The 12,048-nt window shown below is 38.1% G+C and overlaps 1 protein-coding gene across 1 annotated transcript in view; it reads right to left on the bottom strand.

Moving 5' to 3' along the window:
- SEMA3A (semaphorin 3A) overlaps window positions 1-12,048 on the bottom strand; it is a 308,087-nt gene that overhangs the window by 210,128 nt on the left and 85,911 nt on the right. Inside the window, exon 2 of the mRNA XM_077469953.1 lies at window positions 4,947-5,104. Coding sequence (XP_077326079.1) covers window positions 4,947-5,104 — 158 coding nt within the window. The remainder of the gene's footprint in view (window positions 1-4,946; window positions 5,105-12,048) is intronic.

The following is a 12,048-nucleotide window of genomic DNA, read 5'->3' as shown; positions in this document are numbered from 1 at the left end:
ATTAAATAAATACACAGGATTAGAATGATGTGCTATGTGCAGTAACCTACAATCATGTATCAAGTTTCATCTTCCAATAATATCACTATGAACAAATGTCTGAATGGTTTTTAGTAGGTTTCCAATTTTTGTGTGTTGCATTATTAAATAAGCTTAACAATTTCCACTTCATCCTATCTATATTTAGAGAGTGGGCACACTAGAGATCATTAAACTGAATTGGATGAGGGTTGGTTTGGGCTTTAGCTATAACTATTTGTCTGAATTTGCATAATTTCTTCTTGTTCTCAAAGAGGATTGACATTTTAAGAGTTTCTTTACATCCATCCGTATACTGGATTTATATAAAATGATAGGAATGATTAGGCTGCAAAGGGTCATTAGTCCTTGATAGCAGAAATAGGCTTCGGCACATATTTTGCAAAAACTATTGCCCGAGAAGGCTAAAGCTGGATAGAAAGGGTTAGAATGAAAAAAAAAACAAAGAACGGATTCCTCCATCCACACAAGTGAGGTAGATTAAGGACTCCACCTTACAGAGACATTGTATTCTGACAGTGGCTCCCGCTACTAACATAAAACATCTACAAAAGTTTTAAAGCATGTCCACGCAACAGACATTGATCTAAACTTTGGTCAAACAGGGATGAATAGACATTGAAATGCATCTGGTCTCTGCTAAAGTGACCGAATCTCAATCCATCTGTGATCAGCTTTAGGCAAGAGAAATTTAAGTGACACAGTCACTTCTTAAAAAAGCTTCCCTGCAAAGAAGGATTCATATTTTAGTATAACGTTTCCCACACCTTCTATCTCCATAGCTTTAAAGTGATGTTCTAGCATAAAATTCTCAGCTTTTGACAGTTCCAGGAAAGTTGGATACCTGAATCCTCTGTGTTTCCTTTTACTAGCCCCTACATCACTACAGGACATGATAGTGATTTAGGCACCAGCAGAAAGAGCCACAGCAACATAGTGGGAGACCAAAAATTCAACGCACACTAAAGTGTGTTCAATGGAGAAACAAATGCTGATTAAAGACTGCAGAAAACTGCAGAATTGGCATCGAAAAGGGTAAGTATCAATCATTATCTTAGCATTAAAATTTCTTTTAAGTAAAGACAGACTTTCTATAGGAGGTATTTTCTTCCTAAATAATAAAAGCAAGAAAGAAAAATATATATACTTCTAAACATTAAAAAAATCACCAAAATATACTAGTTAATGCAAGTAATTACAGCACATACTCTAAATTGTGTTGAATGCTTTTACGAAAATTAGCAACTGATTAAAGTGTACTTCTATAAATATAATTTTCTGTCTCTATTTTTACATTTTTGTACATTTGATCCTGAAAAAATGCAAATGACATTTTATGTTTATGAAAATGTGCACGGTTTATAAACTACATTTTATTTGCAATTTAATTGTAATTGAAGAAGTGAATATGTGGTCTACCTACTGTGCAAAAAACAGCACAGTTTCTGTTCTGTCAGCTGGCTCCATATGCTGCTGTCTGTAAACTATGCACCTTATTTGACATGTCACACTTAAAGACTGTTAGAGCTGAAGGTAGATTACAGTCACCATATGACATAGACCTCTTAGTCAGACCTCTGGAATATGAAACTTGAATTGATAGTAATGTGAAAGATGGTGTTTTGACTAGATTATTATTCATTCATGGTCGTCATAACATTCCTTCCGAATAATTTTTAATGCTAAATGACTGCAAACTAGATTTGTTATACCATATGGCTGTAATTCTATCACACATGGTATATAGAGGAGTGCCTAGTATTAACATTTAAAGCATATCTGAAGCCAAAACTAACTACTGTGTCTAGAGACACATTTTGGCTTTAGATACACTTGAACAATAAACTTGTAATGAACATGCATCTTACCATTGCACTGACAAATCAACCTATCAATCCACCCTTAAAGGGGCTATAAACCCTATTTTTTTTTTATAAAAATAACAAACATGCCTATACTTACCTGCTCTGTGCGATCATTTTGCAGAAAGCAGCTCTGAGCCGGCACTTCAGGCCACTCCTCTTCATCAGGTGCCCCCATGCAAAGCCCCTTTCCCTGGGGGCACCCATGCAGGCTTGCTCCTGTGTCCCGCTGCTGCATCCATTGACACAGACAGTGGGACTCAGCCCTGCCCCAGCTCTTGTGTTTGTTTGACTGCAGTGGGAGCCAATGGCTCCTGCTGCATTCAGTCTGTACAATGAGGAGAGAGACAGCAGCTGGAGCTGCTTTGCTCATGCACATCGCTGGATTGGATAGGGCTCAGATAAGAAAAAGGGGGGTCTGGTGGGAACTGCAGCAGAGAAGGTTTTTGACCTTAATGCATAGAATGCATTAAGGTGAAAAACCTTGAGGCTTACAACCACTTTAACTATACACAATCGTAATGTTTATTGGGAAATCAGCCTAGTCACACCTACAATAAAAAAAAAAATTCTTAGATTCAATGTGGCTGTACAGAGGTACCGTATGTACCTGTAATAAAATAAACTTACCTGTACCTGTAAACTTTGCTGTCTTAATCTTAGTGGTTCTAGTCTAACCACATTCAAGTTTACCCAACCTACATCCTTTGTTCATGATGCTATGGAAATTTTCTATCAGTCTAGGGTTACATTTAACCTTTGAGAAGGAGAAAGGACTCACAGGTAAGGCCAATACTACATGGGAGGCCTCTGAATGAATGCAGATCACAGCCTATACTGAACTAGAACACCCATCACAAAATGATATAGTATTGTCATATAGGGCTAGGTACAGGATTAGTGGTCTAAATTAGGAAAGATTGTGGGGTGACTTCATGTTCTATGCAGATATTGCTGTCTGTTTACTTCTGGATATTGCTATTAACACATGTGCCTATGTTTTCAATTCTACTGTACAATTAAGTGATATTACTTAAAGAGGAGCTCCAGTCTAATTTGAAAAAAAAATAAGAGTCATCAGCTACAAAAACTGTAGCTGCTGACTTTTAATAAACAGATACCCACCTGTCCCAGGATCCACTGCTGTTCTCACCCGAGCCTTTTGTTCCACTATTCTTTTGTCCTCGGTGGCAACTTCTTTACTGTGGGCACCCAGCTGTGACAGCTTGCAGCTTCACAGCAGGCTGCCCACTGTGCTTTCGGGAGCTGTGCTGTCCATTGTGAATGGGATCTCTGATGTGTCCCAGAAGACTGCAGGTAGGGAGGAGAACTTCTATTATTCGAATTGCCTAGGCTATCCAAGTGGAAGTGAGAGTGGGTACCTTTTAAAAGCAGGTACCCCCCCCTCAAGAAAAGTGTCATTTGTTAATAAGAACAGGGGAGGAGGCCTTAAAATGGAACTTTCCCCTTTTGGGTGAAGCTCCACTTTAAGTGTAAGAAACAACGTGCAAGTACAGCCAGCGAAATGGAAGAGAATCACTGCTCACTCTAATGAGCTGAATTCTGAGCTAGGAATCATTGCTATAGGCTATTTCACAGTACCCATCATTGCATTATTAACAAGTTGTGGACCTTAGTGAATTAAAGAGGGATTTCACTGGAAAAAAAATATTAAAAGCCAGCAGCTATAAATACTACAGCTGCTGACTTTTAATAAATGGACACTCACCTGTCCCAGGATCCAGCGATGTCGGCAGCCGAGGCTGATCGATCGCTCGGCTCTTGGCTGCTGCCACCACCATTCTAGGTGAGGGAATCATGAAGTGAAGCATTGCGGCTTCACTTCCCGGTTCCCTACTGCGCATGTGCGAGTCGCGCAGTGCAGTAGGAATGGTCCGCGCTGTCTCTGGGACCCATGTGTGTCCCAGCAGACAGAGCACCTGGACAGGAAGAGGCATAGACTCCCGTGGGAGTCTATGCCCAGAAGTGGGTACAAATACCTGTCTTAGACAGGTATCTGCACCCCCCTCCCCCTTGAAAGGTGTCAACTGTGACACTAGAGGGGGGGAGGGTTCTGATGAGTGGGAGTTCCACTTTAGGGTGGAACACCGCTTTAAGTAGGCAGAAAAGAACTTCAATTAAGTACTTTAGGCATATCGTGTATATTCAAAGCTTCCTCCTACACTGTGCCTGCTCTACCCAGCTAAATCACAAGGGCAGCTATTAGTATGCTCTGTATTGCAGACAACAGATCCTGCATGAACTAAGCCTGCAAATGTCTTTATTCAATTTGCAATGGATTCCTATGCTTTGCACCCTAATAACTTGTATAACTCATATACAAATATTACAATTAAAACTAACACTGTTCACTGAATGTTTTTATTATATTTTTTCTTTATATAACATGTACTTTTTTTGTTAAATTATAATTTTGCCATCAGCATATCTTACCTCTCCCCCCCCCCCCCCGAAAAGAAAAAGTATGTTTTACTATATCATAAGTAATGATGTTAGGTCCATTGCTGATATGTAAGATTGACTTAGGTCACTCTATAAAAGGTAAACAGGTGTGAAAATGGAAAGGTTTAAATAAATTAATGTATACTTTGTGCACAGAGAAAACAAAAATGTAAGTATAAAACATTCCATGTCAACAGATAACACATCAAAGTGTTGGATGGCTGCTCCTGAAAAAGCCCTATCAAATACATACATTAGATAATCAAACATTTATACAAACTGCTGTAAATGTATACAATGTACATTCAGTTACCTTTATTATCAATGATTCAAATCGAAACTCTAACAATGCACTATATATATTTTTTTTTTTTATTCACTTTCCTACGATGCTCTTCAGATCAAAATGGCTTATCTATATAGAGGTTCTAAACACAAACACATAATGTGCTGTGATAGACTTCATGAAACACAAAAAGATGCATATTTTTCATGATCATAATTATAACACATCAGAAGAAAGGTTTCTAAATATTTTGAGAATGCACTGCATAACACACAGGCAGCATTTGGAATAAATACCTTTTGAAATTCTTTGATGTTCGCCACATTGAAAGAAAATATATGATCTTTAGCTCCAACATATAGTCTTCCCCGCTCTTCATCTAATACAAATGTGTTGTAGTTTGAGCTGTTAGCCAAGCCGTTGAATGTTATTAGACTGTTGGAGTCCACCATTTCTACAAAATATAAACAATATTAATATTAAAATTAACTGTATAACACAATAAAGTACATTCATTCTAAAGTTGTATGGTACTACAAAAAAATATTGTTTATTGTAAGTGCAAAAAACAGGGAACTGTAACTTTTTTTTCTGTTAGTTGCATATCTGGTGTCAATCCTCATACTTGAAGGTATATACAGTATCTCACAAAAGTGAGTACACCCCTAACACATTTTTAAATATTTTATTATATATTTTCATATAACAACACTGAAGAAAGGACACTTTGCTACAATGTAAAGTAGTAGTGAGTGTACAGCTTGTATATAACAGTTTAAATTTGCTGTCCCCCCAAAATAACTCAACACACAGCCACTACATCTAAACCACTGGCAACAAAAGTGAGTACACCCTTAAATGAAAATGTCCAAATTTTGTGTGGCCACCATTATTTTCCAGCAGTGCCTTTAACCCTCTTGGGCATGGAGTTCACCAGAGCTTCACAGGTTGCCACTGAAGTCCACTCCTCCATTGATGATATCACAGAGCTGGTGGATGTTAGAGACCTTGCGTTTCTTCTATCTTCCATTTGAGGATGCCCCACAGATGCTGAATAGGGTTTAGGTCTGGAGACATGGTTGGCCAGTCCATCAACTTTACCCTCAGCTTCTTTAGCAAAGCAATGTTCTTCTTAGAGGTGTGTTTTAGGTGCGTGTTTTAGGTCATTATTATGTTGGAATAAGAGGCTTCCTTCTGGGATGACAGTCATGCAGACCAATTTGATGCAGTGTGTGGCGTATTGTCTGTGCACTGACAGGCTGACCCCTCACCCCTTCAACCTCTGCAGCAATGCTGGCAGCACTCACACGTCTATTTTCTAAAGACAACTTCCAGATATGACGCTGAGCCCGTGCACTCAACTTCTCTGGTCGACCGTGACAAGCCCTGTTCTGAGTGGAACCTTCCTGTTAAACCGCTGTATGGTCTTGGTCACCATGCTGCAGCTCAGTTTCAGGGTCTTGGCAATCTTCTTATAGCCTAGACCTGTGATGGCGAACCTTGGCACCCCAGATGTTTTGGAACTACATTTCCCATGATGCTCCTGCACTCTGCAGAATAGTTAAGCATCATGGGAAATGTAGTTCCAAAACATCTGGGGTGCCAAGGTTCGCCATCACTGGCCTAGACCATCTTTATGTAGAGCAACAATTCTTTTTTTTATTTTTTTTGCTGATCTTCCGGTGACCAGTATGAGAGAGTGAGAGTGATAACACCAAATTTAACACACCTGCTCCCCATTCATACCTCAGATCTTGTAACACTAATGAGTCACATGACACAGTGGAGTAAAAATGGCTAATTGGGCCCAATTTGGACATTTTCACTTAGAGGTGTACTCGTTTTTGTTGCCAGTGGTTTAGACATTCATGGCTGTGTGTTGAGTTATTTTGAGGGGACAGGAAAGTTACACTGTTATACAAGCTGCACACTCACTACTTTACATTGTAGCAAAGTGTAATTTCTTCAGTGTTGTCACATGAAAACATATAATAACATTTTTACAAAAATGTGAGAGGTGTACTCACTTTTGTGAGATATTGTACTTGAACTGCAATGCTACTGCCTTTGCTAAAAAGCACTAAATTATTTACTTAATATTCACATAAAGCCAAATGTATGTATGTCAAACATTTTTTTTTTCCCAGAATGTGGAAACGTTAGCTCCCCTGTCAGTTTTTTTTTGTCATCTGTGTACTCTCTGGATAAATTCCCTCCTTTTATTTGTCTTGGTGACCATAAAAACCAATGCTGATAGTTGTAGGAAACCCAAAATTGTACATTCAGTATGTTACTAGAATCAAAGGTGACAACTGTCTGAGAGGGCATTCCCTCACTTTGGAAAAAAGTTCTCTCATTTCTTATTGAGCCTTCGGCACAGTAAGTAAAGGAAACAGGCTGAAAAAAAAAAAACCTTCTGTATGCTATTTAGAAAAATACATTTAAAAAAATGTTTTGTTTAAATAAGAAACATGTTATACTTACCTGCTCTGTGCAATGGTTTAGCACAAAGTGGTCCCAAACCTCCTCTTCTGGGGTCCCCCATTGGTGCTGTCCATGCCTCTTCTTCCCCATCTGCCCCATAGAAAACCACTTGCTATGGGGGCAGGCATGCATGCTTGGTGAATATATTTGCCAGCACACCATGGAACGATACAAATAGCTTCCAAATGGGTCATTTAATGCATGATCACAACACAAAGATAGTGCAACGTTTCGGGGCCGTGCAGGGCCCCTTCGTCAGGCATGTGATGGGGCCATGCATGGCTCAAAAATTCTGCACTATCTTTGTGTTGTGATCATGCAATAAATCACCCGTTTGGACGCTATTTATGTAGTTCCATGGTGTGCTGACAAATATCTTCACCGTGACTTGAACCAGTATACAGCTGGTTGTTGCTACAGCACCCAAATCCGAGAGTGCATCCAGGAACATGTGCAATGGGAATATGAAGTACTATAGGCATGCATGCTCGACCCCAAGCTGAAATGTGTGCATCTATTGACACACACAGGGTGGCTCAGCCCCTCCCCCTGGTCTCTGCCCATAGGATTTAATTGACAGTGGCAGGAGCTAAAAGCTCCCACTGCTGCCTCTGTGAGCACAGGGAGCCACTACCCCAGTGCTGGATCAAGCTAGGATTCAGGTAATTATAAAGGGGGCGAGGGGTGATTTATTTTTATTTTTTATTTCAGGTACTTATATAGCACCATCAATTTATGCAGCACTGATACAAACACTGGGACTCTTTTTATCTTAATGCAGGAAACGCATTGGTGTAAATAATGCTTAGGCTTTAAAAGCACTTTAAGGTTTTATTTTCAAATGTACCTTAAAGTAGAACTTTAATCCGGAATTTTAAAATAGGTGGACAGACAGGCATTTTAAAGCTTTGTCTCTCTTATCCATTAAAGTTACTCACCCGCCTGTGTGCCCTTGAACAGTGAACCACACACATGCAGCTCAATGTACAAATCTGGCAATGCTGAATCTTACTGAGCTCCCACACACGGAGCGACATCATCAATGCCCAGCCAATGACAGCGGATGCTTATCAAGACCCTGAAGATGTCAGTGGCCAGGCAGGGAGCTTAGAGACTCTGCATTGCTGGATCCGAGGTGAGTATTGTTCCTCTTTGAAGACCATGACTGTTTTCATAGATATTTGAAGAACATGCTGCATGCTATATAAAGCACAACTAAAATGTATAATATAGCTGCCTTATATAGATTTCACCTCTGCATTTAGCTTTTTGCCTGGAGTTCATCTCATTGAAAACTGAAACAAGTAAGATACAATTTGACAATATTCCCCAATTACTGTATTAATTGCATCACAGTATGCAAAAAAACTACTATTTTTTACTGTACATTTTACAGTTTAAGATAAATTACTTAAATTAATTTTGAGCAATGGAAAAAAGTGTGCTAGGATCCTTTCAAAGGTAAAAAAAAGCAACTGGTCAAGCATTAAAGGCCCTAACCTCACCCTAAATAAAGCTTTCTAAACAAGTATAATGCAAACTCTGACCTACACATGCTGACCAGTTGCCACAAAGAAGGTTTGGTAGATGTTTCTATAAGCCACAAGGGTCATATGCTCACTTTGACCATGTCCTAAATGTTTGTCCTTTAGATGTCACAGCCTTATAAGGGAACTGAACTTTTAACCTTAATTACAAGATGAAGAAAACTGTATTACTTTGATTTCGCAGACCAGCTACATCATTGACCATGACCTACTGTTGTTGTTGTTGTTGTCAATAGTATAGAATATAGTAATATATTTTATTGAATATTTTGGTTCCATTTTTGAAAATGTAGTAATACCTCACATAAAATTGCATAAACACGAGGTATAATATGTTTGTGTTTTATGTTAACACTTTACAAAAAAATATAATTACTTGTGACCTTTAAAGCATATAAAAAGCAGTACTTGGTTGCTAAGATTTGTATGAAATACATTTTCAGAATTTTGACACACTGTACAAGCAAAAAGCATTAGAAATACTGTATATCTTAAAGAAGACTTCTACAGAAAACTATTAATATCCATACATAGCTCCAATGTAATTTTGAAAAATCTATATCATTTCCATGGTTTCCATCAAAAAATAAAAAATAAAAACACAAAAGCAAAATATCCTGGATGCCTCAATGAGAAGACCTTTCAATATAAATATTATCAGCCTCCAAATCCCAGAAAGTGAAAGAAACATGACCATCGATTATAAATAGGGTTGATTTAGAGAAGCAATAGAAGTCTTAAAGCAGAACTAAAAATGCAAGATCCCCATTTCTTTTGACCACAGTAACCATGTAGAAATTCTGAGTTAAATACAACAGAAAATATCAAACTTTAGAAGAAAATATAAAATATTCTCTCCATACAACAAGCCTTCAGGCTGCTTCCTGTAGCCATAGGTGAAGGAAAGCTGCAATTTTAGAATCACGTAGGCACAGCATTCAGGATTTGGGGTGTAAAGTAAGTATATTTTACATTTTCTCAGAATACATTTTCATTTAAGGTCCTCTTTAAAATAAGAGTTAAGGCCATATTCCTAATTGCAATCCACTAAACTATTATGCATTATCTTTTGTTCGCACATCAATGGTTTATCTGCAAATTCACAAATACATGTCACCTCAAGAAAGTCCCTTTTTGTTCATTTAAATCTCAAGTAACTTATTTCCATATCAAAAGCAGACACTGTACAGTATTTGTGCAGGCTTAGTAGTCTTGAAGGACAATAAAATGCTTCACACATTCCTGCCAAACCTTTTACAGTCATAAGGACTACAATGGTTAGGAACAGGATATAGTCAATTTCCTTGATTTAATATTGGGTAATTTATAATAACAGATTTGTTTTATGCTGTAGCAAGAAACTGGAATGCATTCCCCAATTACACAGTATTCTGTAAGAATATAAGATGGAAGTAATTATGCTACATTATTATTTTATTTTATGGTACATCAGTATTGCAAATGAATGTTAAGAAAATATACATTATTGGACATTCTTGATTGTGTAGATGAATGGAATATATATGGAGATATAAGACATACGGCATGACTTGAAAAGATCTTTGTTCTAATATTGTCTTGCAAGCTGACCCTTTTTGTGACCTTGAGTTTCATGCCACCTTATCTGCACATGTCATAAAGTGTTTCTGCCTTGTCATCACATATGTTTTACTTTCATCAATGTACTGTAAGCTCTACAGGGAACAAGATCTCCACTCCAATACTGCAAAGCTTGAACATGCTCTATGTTAATTATGTTCTCTATGTTAAAAGAAAAGAAAAGCCCACTATAAAAATACCTAGAGGATATTTAGATTTATATTAGTATTGAAAACAGTTCATGAGTCCTGACTAGCAACTCATCAACATATAACCACGTGGGAAGGAACGCTAAAAATATCTGGCAAATATAAATCCAAGATTGATAAACAAAGGAAAATGAACATGACAAGAGGGTGTTGTCTCAGTATTTAAAGGTTAAAACTATATAATTATGTTTTCAAATTAAACGAAGACTTATGCCTTGTACACACGATAGGATTTTCCAACAACAAATGTTCGATGTGAGCTTGTTGTCGGAAATTCCGACCGTGTGTATGCTCCATAGAACATTTGTTGTTAGAATTTCCATCAACAAATGTTTGAAAGCAGGTTCTCAAATTTGTTGTCGGAAATTCCAAGTATGTGTACACAATTCTGATGCACAAAAGTCCACACATGCTCAGAATCAAGCAGAAGAGCTGCATTGGCTATTAGACTTCATTCCTGCTGTATGTCACCGAATTCTTGTTGTTCGGAACTTCCGACAACATTTGTGTGACCGTGTTTAACCAAGACAAGTTTGAACCAACATCCTTAGGAAAAAAATCCACGGTTTTGTTGTCGGAAAATCCTATTGTGTGTACAGGGCATTACAGTACATTTCTTTTTTAAGTCGGTTTAAGTATCTCCCTTAGTTCAATTGTATGGGCGGATACATTTTCTATGGGAGCCCATATTTACTGTACAATATTAATGGATACTATACCATGCATCAAAAAGTCTTGTATGACATTTTTGTTTTGCCATCCTGTTTTTGTCTTACTGCGGTATAGGGCTTTGCTGCTACCTGAATGTATGATACTTTTGTTCTAAATATTGTTAGTCAGTACTCTACAGTTCCTACTACAAGGAATCCAGGATACTATCATGAATATCGGTTGCATTCCGGATAACTTGTACCCAGTTCTGGCATACTGGTATTGCAAAAAGACAGGCTGGCTTCTATGAAAACTGATAAAACTCATGTATACAGTATGAAAGATTATGCATAGTCACTAGTTAAAAATAAAAAAGATCAAGCTTAGAAACACTACTGTTGCTATTACTACACTACTACTTCTTGATAAAGATATAGCTAGCACTGTGTTAGAAAGTTTTTCCTAGCTTACATAAGTTATGAACACCTTGTAACAATGCAACAGGACTGCATAATAAAATGTATAATAAATATTGTTAATATTAACCCCTTGTTGAGCAGCTGCTGTCATTTTACTGGAGCAAGTCAGCTCATTCCCACAAATTGCCCAGCTGTACGGTGGCCCTTTAAACAGCTATAGCGGATGTGTATGCAGCCACTCCACAGCGGAGGAGCTGATGTTTGTGGCTGGCAGACGCGATGTCCATTGGCAGCGATGTCCGTTGGCCACCCGTAATCACTCCCCAGAGAGGCAAAATGGGGGTCTGTCATTATAAACAAACAGATCCCCATTCTGTCAAGGGAGTAGAGAGTGAACATTTGTTCCTAGTGATTAGGAACAGTAATCTCTCTCCTCCTCCAGTCAGTACACTGCCCCCACAGTTAGAATCACCTCCCAGGGAACACATT

This window comes from Lithobates pipiens, unplaced genomic scaffold (genome assembly GCF_037356315.1).
Source record: "Lithobates pipiens isolate NorthernLeopardFrog02 unplaced genomic scaffold, aLitPip1_a1.2 Scaffold_8, whole genome shotgun sequence".
Lineage (NCBI taxonomy): Eukaryota > Metazoa > Chordata > Amphibia > Anura > Ranidae > Lithobates > Lithobates pipiens.
Note: the sequence above shows the minus strand (reverse complement) of the source record. Positions and strands in the feature narration are given on the sequence as shown.